Source organism: Pseudophryne corroboree, chromosome 5 (genome assembly GCF_028390025.1).
Source record: "Pseudophryne corroboree isolate aPseCor3 chromosome 5, aPseCor3.hap2, whole genome shotgun sequence".
Lineage (NCBI taxonomy): Eukaryota > Metazoa > Chordata > Amphibia > Anura > Myobatrachidae > Pseudophryne > Pseudophryne corroboree.
The window spans coordinates 259,115,178-259,138,377 of NC_086448.1; the positions used below are offsets into that span (position 1 = coordinate 259,115,178).

General features: G+C 40.8%; 1 protein-coding gene across 1 annotated transcript in view; it reads left to right on the forward strand.

Annotated features, from left to right (window-relative positions):
* The window catches only part of TGFBR2 (transforming growth factor beta receptor 2), a 123,772-nt gene that overhangs the window by 72,310 nt on the left and 28,262 nt on the right, over positions 1 to 23,200 (forward strand). The window contains exons 2-9 of the mRNA XM_063922279.1: positions 2,913 to 3,033; positions 6,039 to 6,223; positions 10,608 to 10,670; positions 11,723 to 11,788; positions 13,902 to 13,967; positions 16,495 to 16,560; positions 19,531 to 19,702; positions 20,710 to 20,900. Of these exons, the coding sequence (XP_063778349.1) occupies positions 2,913 to 3,033; positions 6,039 to 6,223; positions 10,608 to 10,670; positions 11,723 to 11,788; positions 13,902 to 13,967; positions 16,495 to 16,560; positions 19,531 to 19,702; positions 20,710 to 20,900 (930 nt within the window). The remainder of the gene's footprint in view (positions 1 to 2,912; positions 3,034 to 6,038; positions 6,224 to 10,607; positions 10,671 to 11,722; positions 11,789 to 13,901; positions 13,968 to 16,494; positions 16,561 to 19,530; positions 19,703 to 20,709; positions 20,901 to 23,200) is intronic.

Here is a 23,200-nt window from a genome sequence, read left to right on the forward strand (position 1 = left end):
CACTGAAGAGGGCTTCTGATTTCAAGTGCTGTAAAGTGCAGCGTGCCTCTCATAGCTGGGAAGAAGACTTGCATGGGTGGTTGTGTGGCAACGCCTGGGTGACTCACTGTGGCTGATAACGAGCAGAGTGCTGTCAGACGGTCTTTCTCTCCAGCAATATTGGTGTCTGGCTGACCTGACTCAGTGGTCCACGAGTCCTCAGTATTGTGGCACAAGCCGGCAGCAGTCACAAACAGGGATTTCCACAAATAAATGTCAGCAGGAAAAATGCAATCTCTCTGTCAAATAGTTTCATCCTTGTTCTAAGGACTTTATAAAGACATTACAATTTATTACAAGAGACTCTACGACATCAGCAGAAGTATTTTATCCATATATAGCCATGTATTTATTTGTGTTTGAGCATGTCATGTGTTAACTAATAAATATTTGTACGTTTAAAAGAGAAGCCATCTCTACACACTAGCCGATTTCTGCATAAAAAATGAACGATAAACATTTATTTTTAGCTTGAAATCAGTCGGTGTGTATCAGATCGATGAACAATGAACGATGCGCGCTCCCGCATGTCGCTCAGCGTTCATCAATATTGAGCTGACATGCAGCTCAACCCGTCAACGTCAGGCTGAGCTGCATGTTCGGGAATGGCGGCGATGACGTCACTGAACGTTATCGTTGAACGATAACGTTCAGTGTGTACGCACTATATCGTTCAACGCTATATCGTTCAACGATATGGTCGTCCATCGCCTCCGTCCCGCCGTCGGGTAGTGTGTACCCGCCTTAACTTTATTCAATATATTATTTGACTAATATTTATTTTCCTCAATGGCGCAGTCACTATTGTATGTTTTTTTCCCCCATACGTTTACATGTACTGTAAATAAATAATATATTAATTAAAGGAAAATAACTAATTGCTTTTCAAACCTAACTTCCTAATTTACCTTTCAAAGTCTCCGTATACGTTTTCTATAGATTTCTCTCCCTTGCATTTCCTTTATTCTTGGGAGGATGGTGAAGGAGAAAAGAGTCATGCTACACTGTACATAGCCATGTATTACAAATGTTGTATTTAGAAGTGGGAAGAGCACTTTGGAATTAGCCAAATTTTGGTAGGTTTAAGGGTAACAGATGTCTTAAATCAGTTTGTGAACCGACTCTCAGGATGCTTGCTTATAGGGGGATGTTTGATAAGTGGAACTGTTAATGTCGTTTGACATGTTTTTAAACAATGGGGTTAAGTAGAGTTGAATTAAATTTCCATAAGAATGCAGGTTTAAACAAACCCAACAATTATATGTGTATCCTGAGTATCGCAGCATGTGTCCAGGGTAGTATATGCGCCAGGAGAAATATGTAGCATATGCACTGAGTTTACGATGTGAGTACACAAAATGAATAGAGATTTGACGGTGTCGGTAATAAATGCTAAGGTCACATCACCCTATTTGTACACAGGGTAAGGGATGTCGGCTGTCAGAAGACCGACAGCAGCATCCTGATGCACAGAATCCCCTCTTTCCCCCACCCCAAACCTCTGTACTTGCAGCCTAAACCTAACCCTCCTCCCCCTGCAGCCTAATCCTAACTGTACCCCTTAGTGCCTAACTCTAACCACCTTAACCCCGCAGCCTAACCCAAACCGTACCCCCTTAGGTAAATTGTAAAATACAACTATATACAGACCTAAATACAAAATAAAGTACAAATGAAGTTAAATAAAATATAAACATGTTATCTTTGACTCTGTTAATCAAATGGGAGTATTTTTAACTGCCGCAGTGCGAATGATATAGAAGTTTAGTTATTCAAATACAGTAGATACCTGCAACTTCATATACTATTGCAAGGTCATTCCATGTCAAATCAACACACATTTTACCTCAATAGCTCAGATTGTGTTCACATTTGGTATATGGAGATAATATATGTAGTCTAAAAAAAAAAAAAAAATGTATTCAAATTTCCAAATTATGGCTATGTAAAGTTTTCAAACATCTGTCCAAAACGCACAACCAGCATATTTCCAAATCGACATAGCAGCGTTTATAATTAAGCTAGAAAGGTGGGACTGGTGTAATTTTACAGTGTTTTTTATGCCCTAAAAATAAACGATTGCCTGGGAGAGGGGCAGCCAGGTCAGCTGTACAGGGGACATGGCATAATCAGTGACACGGGACTTTGATGGCGTGATCATGCCATTGTGGCCATACGAATCGCGTCATTGCCTGCCCAGAGACTTGCCCACTCTTCCAGGGGTCCAGGAACACCACCTGATATTTGGCAGCTTCCCGGACATTCTGGGAGAATAGGCAAATATGGTCCAATTCCATGTAAGTTCCTAAATGTGAAATTGACAAATATCAATACTGCATGGATTTCCACCCACTGGAACGTAAAAAGAATATAATAATTTTTTAGAAAGATTAAAAGCTGAACCAACTCTAAAGGGGGATCAATTTCTTAATTACAATTATGGTTGTCAGCTTTTTCAGTGATGAGAAGTGAACATAAAACCAAAAAAATTATCGAAAATAGTGTGAAGCCTAATATATTTTCAAATCTGTGCCATTTTTGTGGTTTCTTCTTTGGTCTTCCCACATACTCCTAGGAAAGTCACGCTGCGGAACTGATTTTCTGGAAGGAATATGGGTGCATCAATGGATAGCTGCTGCCGCTATATTGTCCCTTTTGCCCAGGTATGGTGCAGAGCTTTAAAGCTCAAAGCATCTGAGTTTCAATATCACTGAACATCAATCAGTATTCCAAAGAGGACACCCCAAAACTGACTGTCTAGGTGAAGAAAAATAGATCTGGTTGAGAAACCTTGTCTAGACCATACATGTTTTCTTGTGCTTGTTTTCGGTATGATTATTGCAGTATATAATTGGCTGCTATGTTTTGTACAGGTGGATGCTTATTTTGTGATGCATTGGTAACAACGTGCACCGGAAACAAAGGTCGCTGCACCAGTAGATGTTCACGGTATTCGATTTGTGATGACAAAGAACAAATTTGCGTGGCAATATGGTATGTAAAACACATTTTACTACTTTGCTGTAAAAGTTTTATTTTTATGTTGTATGGATTATTATGGCTGTTTACCCACCGGTGTTTAAACCCATTGCTTGACGAGCATTCTAATACAGGTGCAAAGTGTACAACTTGTTAAATTAAAACCTACACTATTCAATGCAACCTTTTCTATTTGTGCTTGTATGAGTATAGTTGTGCTGCGTCTATTTTTTTGTTTGTTTCTGACTGTTCAATTTAATTGTTTTCAAAGCATTTCAGTGCGTTACAATAGGCACTATGTAAAGGTCCATCAGGAGTTAGCACAAGCTGTTTCACCATTTATATTTTTTCCACTGATTTCTTTGGCTTTTTCCATAGTCCATTGTTTTAGTGGCAATGGGGCAGATGCATAAGCCTGGAGAAGTGATAAAACAGTGATAAGTGCAAGGTGATAATACACCAGCCAATCAGCTCCAATATGTAAATTGACAGGAGCTGACTGGCTGGTGCGTTATCACCTTGCACTTTTCACTGCTTTATCACTTCTCCAGGCTTAATACATCTGCCCCACTGTGGACTAAATGTAGAAACTATATTTAAATGAGTGACCAGTAGACATTATTCAAGCTGTACAGGTATGGCATTTTTCCACATCAATTAATACGAGAACACCCCATAGTGATGTAATTGGGGAACTTCTATGAGGTCACCCTCCATTTCATTGAAGCCATAGCCCTTTTACAGTTGTGGACTATTGTCTGCACTGGGTGTCACCGTCTCCGTAGCCGCCACTGCTCAGAGCCTTTGTATAAATGGTGCAGCCTGCTCACCTATGAAGGAACAATGGGGTACATTTACTAAGCAGTGATAAGAGTGGAGAAGTGAGCCAGTGGAGAAATTTCCCCATCAACCAATCAGCAGCTCTGTATCATTTTATAGTATGCAAATTATAGATGTTTCTTCAGTGCTGATTGGTTGATGGGGAAATTTCTCCACTGGCTCACTTCTCCACTCTTATCACTGCTTAGTAAATGTACCCCAATGATACAATATACATTTTATTATTATCCCCCAATATTGGTAAATAGCACATGAATTAGCATTGCTGCTGTGCCGCATTGGAGTCTTAGGGGTCTATTTACTAAGCCTTTGATGGAGATAAGGTGAAACGGATAAAGTCCCAACCAATCAACTCCTAACTGTCATTTTTCAAACACAGCATGTGACATGGCAGTTAGGAGCTGATTGGCTGGGACTTTATCTCAGTTCACTTTATCTCCATCCAAGGCTTAGTAAATAGACCCCTTAGGCTCAATCCCATTTAGGAAAATATCTGCATATATTTCATATATTCTGCCCATTTTCATGTGTTTCATCCTGGTGCCCTGGTTTCCTCCCACATACTCGTACTGGTGGGTTTATTGTAGGGACATACAGTTTTTTTCTCTTGGAGTTTCAAATTAAGAAAATTATGAATGGCCAGCCCAGAGTCCTCACTTATGTATGTATATGTCATCCCAGAGCCCTTACTTATGTATTTATATGTCAGCCTAGAGCCCTCACTTATGTATTTATATGTCAGCCCAGAGCCCTTACTTATGTATTTATATGTCAGCCTAGAGCCCTCACTTATGTATTTATATGTCAGCCCAGAGCCCTCACTTATGTATTTATATGTCAGCCCAGAGCCCTCACGTATGTATTTATATGTCAGCCTAGAGCCCTCACTTATGTATGTATATGTCATCCCAGAGCCCTTACTTATGTATTTATATGTCAGCCTAGAGCCCTCACTTATGTATTTATATGTCAGCCCAGAGCCCTTACTTATGTATTTATATGTCAGCCTAGAGCCCTCACTTATGTATTTATATGTCAGCCCAGAGCCCTTACTTATGTATTTATATGTCAGCCTAGAGCCCTCACTTATGTATTTATATGTCAGCCCAGAGCCCTCACTTATGTATTTATATGTCAGCCCAGAGCCCTCACGTATGTATTTATATGTCAGCCTAGAGCCCTCACTTATGTATTTATATGTCATCCCAGAGCCCTTACTTATGTATTTATATGTCAGCCCAGAGCCCTCACGTATGTATTTATATGTCAGCCCAGAGCCCTAACTTATGTATATATATGACAGGCCAAAGCCCTCACTTATGTATTTATATGTCAGCCCAGTGCCCTCACTTATGTATTTATATGTCAGCCCAGAGCCCTCACGTATGTATTTATATGTCAGCCCAGAGCCCTAACTTATGTATATATATGACAGGCCAAAGCCCTCACTTATGTATTTATATGTCAGCCCAGTGCCCTCACTTATGTATTTATATGTCAGCCCAAAGCCCTCACACACACACACATACACACACACACACCTGCTTGAAGCATTGCCGCAGTGGTACAGAATTTTTTTTTTCTGTGAGACGGAGAGCTTTGTCTCTGTGTCTGACATCGGAGGGACTCTGCTATTGCTGCATAGCATAGAGCAATACATCATGGGGCTGTATTCAGTGCTGTGCCGCAAGTTGTAACTGGAAGGGGTGGAATTTTTTGAGTGAGAGTGAGATAGTGAAACCTTTGTTTTCTGTGGCTCAATGTACAGAAATTTTGTTTAATACTCAAAGTTATTAAAAATATTGTATTAAATGACCTTCAGGCTGTGTGTATAAGGTATATATGAAACATAAATGATTTGTGTGAATGTACACACGCTTTGTTTAATGCATAAAGTTATTAAAAATATTGGCTAAAATTACCTTCAGACTGTGTGTACAAGGTGTATATGAAACATAAATGCATTCTGTGCTTATACTTAGATCCCATCACCATGATATCTCATTATGGTATGCAATTATTCCAAAATACGGAAAAATCCGATATCCAAAATACTTCTGGTCCCAAGCATTTTGGATATGGGATACTCAACCTGTATTATATATCAGAGTAAGCGCACTATTAATGAGCTGAATGTGTTTGCAATGCATACTGAATGTCCTTTTGCTTTCTCTTCTAAGGAGAAACAACGGTTCCTCTATAACTGAGGAAACACTATGTCATAACCCCAAATTGCCACTGTATGGACACATGCTGGAAAGTTATTCAACCTGTCACATGAAAGAAAAGAAGATACAAGGAGGAACTATGTATATGTGTGCTTGCACTCAAGATGAGTGTAACAAAGAGTTTATATTTAAAGAAGGTATGTATATGTACATGTATTCTGTTTGAGCAATGAATAATTTATATTAATGTACTGTATATGCAAAATTAGATCTGAGTCCTCCAATGAAATATGAGCGTTTCAGAAGTGTAGCAGTTAGTCTATGTCTAATGTGCTGTCATGGGATAAGCTACAGCACATGGGTGTTACTGCAGAGTGCATGACTGCAGGCCAGATGTTATCAAAAGCTCGTCAGTATGAAGTTAGTTATATAGAAAAATTGGGTATATGTCTGTTGTCACAATCTCGTGTCTGTCCCACAACTGAAAGTGATGTGGAAATTATACATACAGTATGAGGGAAAAACATCTGAATGTTACAAATACTGTGTATGTTTGGTAAACTTGTTTGCTTTATAGTGTACAGTAAGTCACATTTCTTCTTTCTTTTCAGTTTCCTTTTTACTCTGTCCTTTTTTAGGCACATTTCCGTTCTTTAGATTCTGAAACCTTTTTTTTTCTCTTCTATGTCCTGCTAGAAGCATCCTGTAGCAAGTCAATCCTAACACTTCTGTCCCTGTCAGCTTCCTGTTAGATAAGGGTCTGACACTGAAATCAAGCCTCCTATAGGGGTGCAGAAAGGACAGTGTTACGCTAAACCGTGCAACATCTTCTCTTTGACGCCTGGCGGGTGAAGGAACAATTAATTTTAGATGTTACCATTCATCCTAGTACGTGGTCTGATCACTGTCCATTCATGGTAGACATCAAATCTCCCTATCCTTCCACTCGCTCCTATACCTGGTGTTTAGATGACAAGCTACTCTTGAACCATTCCCTCCGTACTCAAATCGACTCTGACATTAAAGCTTATTTTGCCTTTAATGCTAACCCAAGTATTTCACCTCAAATACTTTGGGATGCCCATAAGGCAGTGATCCGTGGATCCCTGATTAAGTCTGCAGCATTCGCCAGGAAAACCAGGTCCAAACGACTCCATGACCTCATGGATACTGTGGCCCAACTAGAAATGCTCCATAAAACCTCGGGATCCGTCGATGACTCGCAAACTCTCGGCAGCCAGAGGGGAACTTAACCTTTTACTTACAGCTAACGCAGAAACCTCTCTTCGATGGCTTAACCAAATATTTTACAAAAAAGTGCTAAACCATCACAGAACAACGTCTTATTAGTCAAATTGCGCTCGGGCAAACCTGTTCATGATCCCACCAGTATTGCGGGGGAGTTCAGGAAGTTCTACGCTCACTTATACAACCTCTCATCTTCTAGTGCTTCTCTCCCTCCTGCTGTTGATGCTATACAGGCCTTTTTATCTTGTTGCAACCTCACCCGCCGACCTTGACTCTCTATGTTCTAAGATCCTGGTTCAAGAGATCGCCACTGTGATTAAGAACCTTAAGACTAATAAAGCCCTCAGCCTGGATGGCTTTGCTGCCAATTATTACAAGACAACCCTATAATCTCCCCTTATCTGCTGGAGGTGTTCAACGATGTGATGTTGGGGTGTTCCTTCTCCAAAGAAGCCTTAGAGGCCAGGATTATTGTTATCCCCAAAGATGGCGAGGGCCCTCTGATTGTGCTCATTACAGGCTCATTTCACTCTTGAACACCAACATTAAGATATACGCGAAGATCCTTGCGAACCGCTTGAACAGTGTCTTACCCGGTCTGATCCACAACGATCAGGTAGGCTTCATACCTGGTCGCCAAGCCAGGGACAACACTAGGCGGATAATTAGTCTTATCCATTCTCTTAATAGTTTGTCCCTGGACGCAGAGAAGGCCTTCGACCGGATCAGTTGGTCTTTTATGAGTTATACTCTGCAGGCCTTTGGTCTAACTGGTAGCTTTCTTTGTGGCGTCCAGGCCTTGTATTCCTCCCACTCAGCTAGGATCTCTGTAAATGGGATTCTTTCCTCTCCACTTTCCGTAACCAATGGCACAAGACAGGGGTACCCCTTGTTACCCCTGATCTTTGCCCTGGTTATTGAGCCTCTAGCTGCACATATTCGCCTTGCCACAGATATTAACAGAGTTTTTCTCGGCAAGGATGAATATAAAATATCTCTGTTTGCGGACGACGTCCTTCATCCCCTAACGCATCTATCCCCAACCTCTTTAGGTCTCTGGAAGCATACGGTGCCCTGTCTGGATATAAAATAAATTTCTCTAAATCGGAGGCGATTGCCCTTAATCTGTCCCCGCTAACTTTAAAACTGTTACGCTACGAGTATACCATGGCATGGCAAGCTTCCAAAATTAAATACCTGGGAATTTATATAACAAATCACTATAGCTCCCTGTACGCTGCCAACTTTGTTCCTCTATCTAAGACTATCAAATTAGATTTATTTCAATGGACAGGCCTCATTATCTCATGGTTAGGCAGGATTGTAACAGTTAAAATGAACACCGAGGTTACTTTACATCTTTTAACTCTCCCTGTCCAGGTGCATGGAGCACCCTTACTGCAATTGCACAGATGGTTAATTCAGTTTGTGTGGCGACTCTAACCTCCCCGCATCAGCTTTACAAACCTTCGCCACCCTACTTCCAACGGTGGAACGGGGTTCCCTGATATATATTTATACTACTATACATCTCACCTTAGTCAAGCAATAGCTTGGTCCACCTTTTTTCAATCTCGATGGGTCACATTAGAGGCTAACTCCTGCAAAGTTTTCTCAATGTCCTCTGTCATTGGGTTAGCTCCCTCAGACAGAACTGCTTTAGCTCGTATACACCCCGTCATAGCTTTTACATGTTCCATATGGGACTTCTGCAAGACTCATTTTGCATCTACTTCCTTCCCTTTTCTCCATCACACCCTTTTGGCACAACCCGGCATTTCCTCCAGGCTTCAACTACAGATGTTTTCATCCGTGGTATGAAGGGGGCATTAGTCATTCAAGATCTGTTAGACTCGAACGGCTGTGCCTCTCTGGATCTCTTACAGAATAGACATACCTTACCTGCCATTAACTGCTTCACATACATCCAAATTTGTCACTTCTATAACTCACTCCCAATTAACTTGATAAACAGACCTCTGACGGGCGTTATGTCCCTCTGTCTCAACTGCCCCCTTCGCAAGGGTATTATCTCAATGCTCTACAATTATTTGCACCCCTGCTACCCCGAACCATGAGATTCAATGGGAAAAAGATCTGGGTCCCCCACCTGATGAAGACACATGAACTACTGTCCGTGAAAGGGTTTCTAAGGCATCCATATCTTCTCTAATCAAAGAAAATGTCTGTAAGGTTTATTACAGATGGTACCTTGTACCTACCCGGTTACATAAGATGTATAGCTCTGCTATGGACCGATGTTGGAGAGGGTGTGGAGAGGAGGGAACATTTTTACACATCTAGTGGACATGCCTCAAGATAGTAAAGTTTTGGGACAGAGTTTCCCACATCTTGTACGGGGTCCTTCAGAACCCTATAGTCAAATCCTCTTGGGCGTTTCTCCTAGGTTGCCCGATAGAGGGCCTTGATAGTCCCGTGGACAAACTCTCTACTCATATTTTAAATGCAACCCGTTGTCTTGTAGACAAAGAGTGGAAATGTCTTGATTCCCCCCTCGCGACAGCAACTTATACATAAAATTTGGTTCGTCGCAGCAATGGAGAAAGTTTCGGCCTACCTTCATAATTCTTCGCCTAGGTTCCTCACAATCTGGCACGACTGGTTTTTATATAACAACATTATTTCATGTGGCGCTTTCCCTTCCAGTTTTTCGGGCCTCTTGCTCTGAAATTTATTCATAATCTTTCACTCTCTGTCTGAGATAGCTACAACAACCCCTCCGATTACTGCTCCCATTTATACTTCGGACCCGGACTAGGCCTCTGTTGTCTGGTTTTTGTTTATTTTTGGCTTCTTCTTATTTTTTTCTTCTTGTACTCCGCTTCCTTGATCTCCTCTTCCTCCCTCGTATCTTCTTTCTCTTCTTTTTTTCTTTCTTACTATTTCCCTTTCCCTCCCTCTTTCGCTTCAACTTCCTGTCTCAAATGTCTATCTTATTCATTCGCACTGTTTTAGGGTTAATTGTTGTTTTATACCTATATATATGAGGGCCAACGCCCTTTCTTTTTTAAGACGTGCACTCTTGCTTAAAGCTATGTGCCAAGATTAACCTATTAATTGTACTTAAGTGTTTTGTACTGTTCGGCTTGCTTGAAGGTTATTACCAATGACTATCAGTGTATGGTTGTCTCTGCATATGTAATGTATGTTAAAACTACAAATAAACTATAAAAAAAAAAAAAAAAAAGAATTTTAATAGAAAAAGAGAACCCAGATGGAGTACTTCTATAGAGAAGATAAAGTAATTGCATACATTTAGCTCAATAAAAAATCACTCAGTTGCTTGCAACAAATATCTTTTCTTTCTTATAGACGTTCTACAAACCGATATAACAACTCGTAAATTTACAATCGAAGAAGACAACTCACCAGAAGGTAATGTAACACATGGTTAATCTCTTTAAGCTAGGGACAGTTGTGTAGAGTAGGTCTGTTATGTGGTAAACGTAGTAAACAAAAGAGCGTCATTATTAGTGTGGTAGAGCGGTATAGGGGCATATACAGCTTTTTAGACTGACTCACATTTATTAGATGACAAGAAAGAAGAAGTGCAGTGTTATTGTAGTATTGCGTTTATTAGCAGGATATTACATTTTTTTAAATTGTGGAATATTTTTATATATGAATCACATGACACGTCACCTTTTCGTCCATTTTGCCATCAAACGTACACTACACTGAATCATTACTTTTACAGTCATTGCTTTGTAGGGCTCTCACTACACTTAGTTCAGAAGTTGTTGTTTGGCAGATTCAACAAGATGACTGACCACCAGGCCTATCCTTGTCCATGAAGTTTGTCATTCTTGGTTCCTGCTAAACCAGCGTCCGGAGACTGCACTGTTAAACCCCATGCCCAGTAGTATTGTGTTCTGTACCTAAGACTTGTACATAACATAATACTACTGTAGGTCAAGAGGAAGAAGAACTTTTGTAGAATTAGCCCACAAGTGCCATTACCAAGATTGCATGTGCGGATGGCACTGTACACTCCAGACAAAGTTAAATTGTAATTTCAGTGTTTGAAAGCAGCTTCCTCACGTGTTCCATTTTCAGTTACTGTATCTGCTGCTTTCTCGTAGTGAAGATATTCTGGAAACCCTCTGTGTTAGTACTAAAGCACCAACAAAACCTCTTTCCTCGTAACTGCTGCAGAAGAGGGTGCATGTGAAGAGCATACGAGCAGAATTAAGCCAGTGTTCTACTGCTTGTAAAATCACTTTAAAAATACCAGGATACATAGAGAATACACCAAGCATGTGATGTGGTCTACATGGGGCAATCCAGGGTAAAGTTGTTCTACTAGTTAGATGTAAAAAGGAATTTAATTGAAAAAGAGAACCCAGGTGGAGTACTGCTGTAGAGAAGATAAAGTTATATCTTACACTCAGCTCAATAAAAATAACTATGTATTTTCCTTTGTGCAGGAGAAGTCCTTCAAACAGGAATAACAACTCATAAATTAACCAAAGATAAAGACCGCTCCCTAGAAGGTACTGTGTTTATTAGCATGAAATTAAGGTTTTAAAAATTGTGGAATATTTTTATATGTGAATCACATGACATGTCACCATTCCATCCATTTTACAATCAAATGTACATTACACTGAATCGTTGCTTTTACAGTCAATGTTTTGTAAGGCTGATACTTGTTACTCTTAGTACACTTTGGTCAGAAGTTGTTGTTTGGCAGATTCAACAAGATTACTGACCACCAAACCATGAAATTTGCCAGTCTTGGTTCCTGCTAAATCAGCACCCAGTGACTGCACTGTTTGTTAAGCCCCATGCCCAATAATAGTGTGTTCTGGACCTCAGACCTGGAAGGAAACTCACAACATAGTACTGTAGATCAGCAGGAGAAGAAATGTTGTAGAGTTAGTCCACAAGTGCACAACAAGCCTCCTCGGTGAGGATAACTTTCCTGGCAATTCATCCAACAAAAAGGAGACACATCCTTAATTCTTATAGTAGCCATTGGGTGCAGGTGTCAGTCGTTCTAACCCAGGGACCGATTCGGGAGCTGTGGAAGCTTCCCTGGTGAAAACAGGGGGACACTATGTTTTAGTGTCTAAGAAGAAGCATGTTCTCTATAGGTATTCTGTGTTTGGGTTGGTGAGCATCTATACCTTTTTGTATCAGATATTGAGATGAATGATTGTTTGTTCATAGGACATTTTGTAGTTTTGATCCAATAATTTGGTTTGATAAATCAGTTCACATATATTTTATTTACTAGTTAAACAAAAAGTCAGTAAAGTTGACATTTTAAGACTTTGAAAGCATTTTATAATATAATTTTTTTTTAATTTTTATAATTTCTAGTTAAAAACGATAATCAGAAAAGACAGATTTTATTAAAAATTATTTTTGAAGAGACGATTTTGTTAACTAATTCCAAAATGTTCTCAGCTCAACCTCTATTTGCTGATTCAGTAGCTGCAAAAACCTGAAACAAGTATAAACTCCAGATATCCTAAGTCATTTCACCCATGTATTCTCAAAAAGCATCACTGTAAAGGTAATGTAGAGTACAAAGTGCACAACCAGCTTTGGGCCTGTCATGCATTTTGATGATAAGCTGTGGTGAAAAATTAAAGGAAGAACAAAGCACACAACAAGAAAATATGTAGATACAGTTTTATGCAAATGTTTCTTATTTGTCTGCCTTGAACCTGCTGTGTGTAGGCCATGCTTACTACAGGTTGAGTATCCCTTATCCAAAATGCTTGGGACCAGAAGTATTTTGGATATCGGATTTTTCCGTATTTTGGAATAATTGCATATCATAATGAGATATCATGGCTATGGGACCTAAGTCTAAGCACAGAATGCATTTATGTTTCATATACACCTTGTACACACAGTCTGAAGGTAATTTTAGCCAATATTTTTAATAACTTTATGCATTAAACAAAGCGTGTGTACATTCACACAAATCATTTATGTTTCATATATACCTTATACACACAGCCTGAAGGTCATTTAATACAATATTTTTAATAACTTTGAGTATTAAACAAAATTTCTGTACATTGAGCCACAGAAAACAAAGGTTTCACTATCTCACTCTCACTCAAAAAATTCCATATTTCGGAATATTACGTATTTCGGAATATTTGGATATGGGATACTCAACCTGTATTTGCTTTGTGCTGCCATTTCCAGGATTGCATGTGCGGATGGCACTGTATCCTCCAGGCAAAGTTAAATTGTAATTTCAATGTCTGAAAGCAGCTTCCCCACATGTTCCATTTTTAGTTACCTGCTGCTTTCTCGTAGTGAAGTTATTCTGGGAACCCTCTGTGTTAGTACTATAGCACCAACAAAACCTCTTTGCTCGTAACTGCTGCAGAAGAAGGTGCATGGAAAGAGCAGAAGAGCAGAATTAAGCCAGTGTTCTGCTGCTTGTAAATTCACTTTAAAAATACCATGATGCATGGAGGTTTGCATGGGTCAATCCTGGATCCATGCTGTTCTACTAGTTAGATGTAAAAAAGGAATTCAATTGAAAAAGAAAACCCAGGTGGAGTACTGCTGTAGAGAAGATAGTTATATCTTAAACTCGGCTCAATAAAAAATAACTATGTATTTTCCTTTGTGCAGGAGAAGTCCTTCTGACAGGAATAACAACTCATAAATTAACCAAAGATAAAGACCGCTCACTAGAAGGTACTGTGTTTATTAGCATGAAATTAAGGTTTTCAAAATTGTGGAATATTTTTATATGTGCATCACATGACATGTCACCTTTCCATTCATTTTATAATCAAATGTACATTACACTGAATCATTGCTTTTACAGTCAATGTTTTGTAGGGCTCTTCTTGCTGATACTTATTACTCTCAGTACACTTTGTTCAGAAGTTGTTGTTTGGGAGATTCAACAAGATGACTGACCACCAGGCCTATTACTGTCCATGAAATTTGTCAGTCTTGGTTCCTACTAAATAATCATCTGGAGATTGCACTGTTAAACACCATACCCAGTAATAGTGTGTTCTGGACCTAATACTTGGAATGGTCTGGTAGTCAGTAGGACAAGAACTGTTGTAGAATTAGCCCACAGGTGCACAACGAGCCTCCTCGGTGAGGATAAGTTGCCTGGTACTTCATCCAACAAAAAGGTCACACATCCTTAATTCTTATAGTAGCCATTGGGTGCAAGTTTCAATCGTTCTAACCCAGGGACCAGTTTGGAAGCTGTGGAATCTTCCCTGGTGAAAACAGGGGGACACTATTTTGGTGTCTAAGAAGAAACATGTTCTTTACAGGTATTCTGTGTTTGGGCTGGGGAGCATCTATACCTTTTTGTATCAGATGAGATTAATGATTGTCCATTGTTTGTTCATAGGACAATTTGTGTTTTGATCAAATACCTTGGTTTTGATAAATCAATTCACATATATTTGTACTAGTTCGACAAAAAGTCAGTTAAGGTGACATTTTAAGAATTAGAAAACCTGTTTTTAAAATTTACATTTGTTAGATTTTTTTTTTTAAATAGAATTTCTAGTTAAAAACCAAAATGTTAAAAGACAGATTTAATTAAAAATAGGTTTTGAAGATATAATTTTGTTAAATAATTCTAAAATTTTCTCAGCGCAACCTCTATTTACTGATTTCAAAACTGCAAAAACCTGAAACAAGTAGAAACTCTAAATACAGTATCCCATATCATTTAACCCATGTATAATCAGAAAGAATCACTGTACAGGTAATGCAATGCACAAAGGCCCTCATTCCGAGTTGTTCGCTCGTTCTTTTCCTTCGCATTGGTACGATTTTCCGCTAACTGCGCATGCACAATGTTCGCACTGCGGCTGCGTCAAGTAAATTTACTAAGAAGTTTGGTATTTTACTCACGGCATTACGAGTTTTTTCTTAGTTCTGGTGATCGGAGTGTGATTGACAGGAAGTGGGTGTTTCTGGGCGGAAACTGGCCGTTTTATGGGAGTGTGTGAAAAAACGCTGCAGTTTCTGGGAAAAACGCGGTAGTGGCTGGAGAAACGGGGGAGTGTCTGGGCGAACGCTGGGTGTGTTTGTGACGTCAAACCAGGAACGACAAGCACTGAACTGATCGCACTGGAAGAGTAATTCTCGAGCTACTCAGAAACTGCAAAGAAAAATCTTTTCGCAATATTGTGAATACTTCGTTCGCAATTCAGCTAAGCTAAGATTCACTCCCAGAGGGCGGCGGCTTAGCGTGTGCACTGCTGCGAAAAGCGGCTAGCGAGCGAACAACTCGGAATGAGGGCCAAAGTGTAATATATCATCGCACAGTGTAAAACCAGCTTTGGGCCTGTCATGCTTTTTGATTTGCTGAAGTATGTCTACATTTTCCTAAAGTAGATGTTTTTGGGCAGCAAGTGTTGCACCAATTGTTAAGGGGGCAAACCATCCCATATAAATGTTGCTTATGGAATCCACAGATCATTTTGGTATCAAAATCAGAAAAGTTAGTTAGCAAGAGTATACCTGCAAGATGGACCTCTTCGGCAGCAATGATGTCCTTAGGTGGCCATTCCAGTAAACTAGGCACATTCAGGGTATGTTCTGCAGTGTCTTCAGTGCCAAGATGTGAGTAGTAGTTGTGCAGAGCTTCAGTCACAGATGCAGGCCAATGGTTTCTATAGTGACATTCGTTCTGACTTTATCACCCACGAATAAAATACTTTTGTTCTGTTTGCTGGGTAGTATACCACAATTCAGAGCTTCAACATTTACATGAGCCAAAGGATTAAGCGTAACAATGTTTAAACTTCATTTATTTCACTTTTTCATGATCTGTCTGTTTTATTATAGTTATATTCTTAGAGCTGTTTTGCATTATCTAATAGTTTAATCTACATCAAAATGTTGGTATCTAATAGATAGAATGTAGCACCAACAAAACCTCTTTGCTCGTAACCGCTGCAGAAGAGTGTGCATAGGAGGAGCATAAGCGCAGAATTAAGCCAGTGTTCTCCTGCTTGTAAAATTATGTTCAAAATAATCTATACCATGATACACAGAGAATATACCAAGCATGTGGTTTTCACAAGGGCAATCCAGGATACATACTGTTCTGCTAGTTAGATTGAAAAAAATATTTTAATTGAAAAAGAGAATTTAGGTGGAGTACTGCTGTAGAGATGATAAGAGTATTTGCATACATTCCACTCAATTAAAAAAAATATATGTATTTTCCTTTGTATAGGAGATGGTCTTCAAACAGGAATAACCACTCAGAAATTAACCATAGATAAAGACCGCTCACCAGAAGGTAATGTTGCTCATGGTTCTATTTCACCTTAGAGCAGTTGTATTGTCTTTTGATGCATTTGTGATGACCATAGCAAATTAAATTAGAATAATTATTATTGTAATATTATTATGTTCGAGGCACACATCCTTTGAGCATGACTCACAATTTATTGTCTAAAAAGGAAAATTAAGTTTAGTGGTATGATATGTTATGATAAAAAAATTAACAGAGTTGCCCAAGACACGTCACCTTCCCAGCCGTGGTGGTACATGCTGTCAAATTAACATTATAACGAATCATTAATTTACAAATAAAATAAAAAAACAATGGTTTTATAGAGCTCTTCTTGCTGATGTATAGAAATCTCACAAACACTTGCTTTAGAAACTATTGTTTGATTCAGCAACAGGAGTAATCACCAAGCCTAGTCTTGGTAATTAAATTTTTCTTTTAATCTATTTAAAGCACCCGAGTGAGAATTAACTGCATACTGTAAATGACAAATTCAAAGACAGCAAATTAAAGTTAATCTTAGATACAAAAAGAAAACCACAAAAGCATGGCAGCAAACATCTGATAACTGATGACTGACTGATAACAGCAAACATCTGTTGGGGTTTTTTTTTATCAAGACATTCTGAGTAAAGGACCAGGGGATGTGGGCGAGGAGGGTGTCATGGGGAGATACACCGGGTCAGGGCCGTAACTACGTGTGTGCCAAGTGGGCTTGGCACACAGCGCAGTTGCCCTGAGGGCGCACGGTCAGCGGCATGTAATGAGTCAAATTGACTCATTACATGCCGCCTCTGAAGTCTGAGCCGTGCGCCGCAGCCGCGCTGGAGGAGAGAGAAGCGCCGGAGGTAGCTGAGAAGGAGGAGGAGGGATGGGGACTGGAGCCGCAGCAGCGCTATTTCATTGGTAATAAGCGCCGCTGCAGCATCCCCCTCTCCTTCCGTATAGGCTGCCCGGCGCTGCTGTGGATGCTGGGATGTGGTTCCTCCATCCCAGCATGGTTGATTCTATTTCGGAGTGGTAGAAGGGACCTTCTGACGTATCTAGGGGAGGAGACACGTCACCAGGGGGAGGAGCTACGGGCGAACAGGGTACCCGAAAAGTACCCTCGCGGGCTCGCTTCGCTCGCCACGCTTCGGGCTCGGTGGCTCGCTCCGCTCGCCACCTGATTACTAAAGGTAATAGTTGGTGGCGTGGATAGTAGAGGAACTATCCCGCTGGCATAGCTTCTCCCCCTTGTGTCGTAACTCCTCCCCCAGACGGAAAATGTCCCTTAGCCCACTTGATTCTAGCATCTACCATCCCAGCATCCACAGCAGCGCCAGGCAGCCTATACGGAAGGAGAGGGGGATGCTGCAGCGGCGCTTACTACCAATGACATAGCGCTGCTGCGGCTCGAGTCCCCCTCCCTCCTCCTCCTTGTCCGATGCCTGCACAGTCAGAGGGAGATTCCAGCACGAGGAGCCTGTCAGCGGGGAGAAGGTAAGTATATCCCTCTCTCTCTTTCTCTCTCTCTCTCTGGGGGACACCGTCTGCCATAATGTGTAAAAAGGGGTCCTGGCTGCTGCAATGTGTAAAAAGGGGGCCTGGCTGCTGCAATGTGTAAAAAGGGGGACTGGCTGCCGCAATGTGTAAAAAGGGGTCCTGGCTGCCGCAATGTGTAAAAAGGGGGACTGGCTGCCGCAATGTGTAAAAAGGGGTCCTGGCTGCCGCAATGTGTAAAAAGGGGTCCTGGCTGCCGCAATGTGTAAAAAGGGGGACTGGCTGCCGCAATGTGTAAAAAGGGGTCCTGGCTGCCGCAATGTGTAAAAAGGGGGACTGGCTGCCGCAATGTGTAAAAAGGTGTCCTGGCTGCCGCAATGTGTAAAAAGGGGGACTGGCTGCCGCAATGTGTAAAAAGGGGTCCTGGCTGCCGCAATGTGTAAAATGGGGTTCTGGCTGCCGCAATGTGTAAAAAGGGGGCCTGGCTGCCGCAATGTGTAAAAAGGGGGACTGACTGCCGCAATGTGTAAAAAGGGGGCCTGGCTGCCGCAATGTGTAAAAAGGGGGCCTGGCTGCCGCAATGTGTAAAAAGGGGGACTGGCTGCCGCAATGTGTAAAAAGGGGGACGCTGTCTGCTGTAATGTATAAAAGGGGCTCTACCTGGTGTAGTGGCGCTACTGTGCAGCGTAATTTGAATAATGGAGACTACTGTGCACCGTAGTATGAATTGCTATTATTTTGTGGCCACGCCCCTTCCCCATGAAGGCACGCCCCTATATATTTTTCGCTCACTGCCCCTATCTTGCATGGGGGGGGCGCCAATGTCGTTTCTTGCACACAGCGCTAAAATGCCTAGTTACGGCACTGCACCGGGTGTGTGATATGATAACAGCTAATGAGTCACAGATGGAAATATGATAGAAAAAGTGGAAGCCCAGGGGCTATAAAAGAATCTTCAACCACAAAATAGCATAGGTGCTAACCTCTGAAGAATAGGAAATCAGGAAGAACCTGGGGGAGACCTGTTGTGGTTTTATGGAACTTGTAGGAGACTAGTTAATGTTTTTCATGGAAATCATATACTAGATTGTATTGGTGAGAACTGCAGATGGTGGCAACCAAAGGTTTGGTGACATTAGGGATAAAGTAGCCTTCACTTTGCTCAGAAAAAGGTGCCAAGTTGCCCAGGAGAGGTAAAAATTTATATCATCCCAAATTTACCTAAAGATGCAAATAGATAGACGTGCATCCAATTATTAAATGCAGATGTCTCCATAACTGGGTCAGTTGTGCCAGGTAGTCCCATGCATACATCTAATGTGTCTGCCAGTGAGATTTGCCTTTGTTCCTGCATAGTCTCCACTTAGTATCACTCAACACAATGGAGTATAATGCAAAATTAGGAACAATTAATCACTTTTTCTGCACTTAGTAGAATGTATTGTTCTTGCTAAGCCTTGTTGTCCTGCCATAGATGTATTCTTTATTTTGTAGGCGAAAGAAATATTTTGAAACAAGGACCTAATGGGATCTTCAGAACTAGAAACCTATGCAAGTTTTGTGATAATGAAACATCAACGTGTAATTTACTCACGGGCCAGTGTGAGAGCAACTGTCAGAGAACTGCAATTTGCGAATTCCTTGATGAAGTGTGCGTGACAATATGGTAAGGGCAAGTTTTTGTAAAAAAATACGTTTTTAACACTGGTCCCTTTGCTATAAAGTCCAAACTTACTATTTTAATCTACCTAACTATTATGAACTGTTTTAATTGATATTATTTATTTTGCCATTTGTTGTGTGATTTTAGGAGAGATTAAACAATTCTTGGGAATTGTCAGTGGCTAAACCCATCTTATTGAATCAAGCATGCCCTCAGTTTTTCTAGCTTGCTTTGTTTAGCTAGCTAAAATAAATTGAACAGTCTCAACATTTTTGTATGACCATAGAGACATTAGAATAAGTTGAACTTACTTTGAGATAACTGTATGGTCAATGTGTATTAATTATGGGGAACATGTTTCCTGGTCTATAAACACTGACAGAACAATTCCAAATGGCATCTCAGGAGCTTGAAGCACATCTATGAGGTTCTCAAACTGAGAAATATGGGGAAGCAGTTTAGGAAAAGCTTTTTAAGGATTTGCACAGTCAGTTATTTAGGACATATTAGCAGACAAGTCATCTAAAATGTTTATATCCATTAGACCAGGCATGTCCAAACTGCGGCCCTCCAGCTGTTGTGAAAATACATATCCCAGCATGCCTTGACACAGTTTTACGGTCAGAGAATGCTAAAGCTGTGTCAGGGCATGCTGGGATGTGTAGTTTCTCAACAGCTGGAGGGCCGCAGTTTGGACATGCCTGCATTAGACTTTTCATAAAATTAAAATAGATATTTACTGTATGTCAATACATCTACCATTGTACACTATGTGGATTGTATACCTCGGTCTCTATAATTACACATTATCCTCATGATGAGCAGCATAGTTAGCAGGTATAATGACATCTATGAAACATATATTTCTTTGTACTTTTATTAATGTTAGCGAATATCATATTTTACTGCTCTATTTACTTTGTTTCTTAATTTTTAATCCTGCATGCATTTGATTGTCATTACTATGACGTTCACTTTGTCTTCTAATTTTCATACTTTTTCTTTCCAAGGAGATATAATGACACCTATATGGGTGATGAGACTCTATGCCATGATCCCAAAGATCCGCTATATGGTCACATGCTGGAAGACTATACCGCTACAAGTTGTACAATGAAAGAAAAGAAGATGGCTGGTGGAGTTATGTATATGTGCTCCTGTTCTGGAGAGGAGTGTAATGCTGTCTATAAGATAGGAGAAGGTACAGTTTTATATTTTTCTTTTTGTGCTTTGTAATGCACCTACTGTATTTTACATTATCCTGTAATTATCCCCACATCATGAAAAGTATTGCTAAAACTATTTTGTAATGCTATTTAAATAGAATTTTATCAGAAATGTAACTCATTTGAAAACAAAAATGTAATGCATCATTCCTAAATGGCATATGATATTTATCTGTTGTATTAAATACATAACAAATAGACAACTCTGCCTAGATTTTATAAGCTACTAGCTGAATATCCGTGCTTCGCTTTGGAATTTATAGAATAATGCCAATCTTTGTCAGGCCACACCTCTGGGCTTCCCTGGATTGATGCTGTTAAAATGCTGGTGCTGAGGAGAATAATCTGCCTCCTTCTCTGCGCCTTCCCGCCTCTGATGCTGCCCTGTTCAGTGCTGTACATGCTGGCACGATAGGCCAAGCTCTTCCCGCTGTATGTTAAATATGTTAGGTTTGCAGGCTGACTCTATGTCAAAGGACCCTAGGTCTCCTAGCTTAGCTTTGATACTAAAGTATGCCTCTCCCACCCGTGTGTGCCTCTGTCCCCACCCATGTGTGCCTCTGCCCTTACCCGTAGGTGCCTCTGCTCCTACCCATATGCCTAGGCCCCTACCCGTTTGTGCCTCTGCTCCTACCCTTGTGTGCCTCTATCCTTACCCGTGGGTGCCTCTGCCCCTACCCGTATGTGCCTCTATCCTTACCTGTGTTTGCATCTGACCCTACCCTCTGCCCCTACCTGTGTTTGCCTCTGCCCCTACCCGTGTGTGCCTGTATCCTTACCTGTGGGTGCCTCTGCCCCTACCCGTGGGTGCCTCTATCCTTACCTGTGGGTGCCTCTGCCCATACCTGTGGGTGCCTCTGCCCTTACAAGAGTGCCTTTGCCCCTACCCGTGGGTGCCTCTGCCCTTACACGTGGGTGCCTCTGCCCCTACCCATGTGTGCCTCTGTGTAAATTGCTCCAGGCATTCCAGAGTTATGCCGAAAACTATGGATTTTTACATGTCACTCCCTTCCCACCCCAACCCCTATGGGTGCTAGGGGTGTTTTACCCCCACAGTATTTCTTTCCAGATTGTAAGGCATATGTGTACCAAGTTTGTTGTAAATTGCTCCAGTCATTCCAGAGTTATGCTGGAACATACATACATACATACATACATACATACATACATACATACATACAATTTTGTATATATATAGATGGTGAAAAACAAAAGAGAAGCAGGAAATATAAACAAGTAAAGTTCCCTTACTGTATTAATATTTAAGATCATCTTGCTAGCAAAATATGCGGATGAGGAGTATAGCCGAGGTAAAATTGAAAGTAAATCGGTTGCACAGTACATTGCGCAAAAGAAACATGGAAAACAGCGTGTTTAAGTCCATGTACAGTGCTGCAGGCTTCTGCAGAGGAAACATATGCACATTTGTTCTTGCACTTCCCTATTGGTTCTTTACACTCGTGGAAAAATAAGATTTTATTTTCGGGAAGAGACTAATTAAACTTCATAAAGAGGCATTGAGGAGAAAGCGCTCTGCTTTGTCTGATGCGGTGCAGCTGTTTTATTTCTCCAGCTTGAGATCTTGCCTGGTCTTATACTTTTAATGGGATGCACTCCGCACCTTCCTGCGGCACTTTTAGGGAAATGCACATTTGTAGGAGGGATCGTATGGGATCCCAGCGCACGGGATGCTGGCTGTCACTATACCTACAGCGGCATCCCATCTGCCACAGTGCTGGCTGCGGGGCAAGGGCATCCAGGCCCCTTGCGGGCTCGCTTCACTCGCCACAGGCTCTAATCTCACTCCATGGGTGTCATGGACACCCAGGATAATATCCTATCTCGCCGGTATTTTGGTGGCGGCAATGTACCCCTGTCGGGATTCTGGCATCGGTATTGCGACCGCCAGAATCCCGACGGTCGGTATTGTAAACGCATACCTTGTAGGCAACTTCAACCACTCTAATAAAAACTCTAAAACATAAGCTTGCAAACTATCTTTTAGAAGTAGGGCTATACTGTTAAGGGATGCAAGAGAAAAGTAGTATACCAGCGCTTCTGTTACTCTTGTTTCCTACACAAACGGATGGGATCATAAATGTAACAAATTTATTTAAAAATATTTAAAATAATCATGCTCCAAACACTGTCTCACTATTAGTATCATCACACTGGTAATGATATAACATTCAATAGGACTTGTTGTATCCCCCAACAGTTTTTACACCAATTGATTCAATGTGATATTACCAGCACAAGGATAATTCATGGCGAT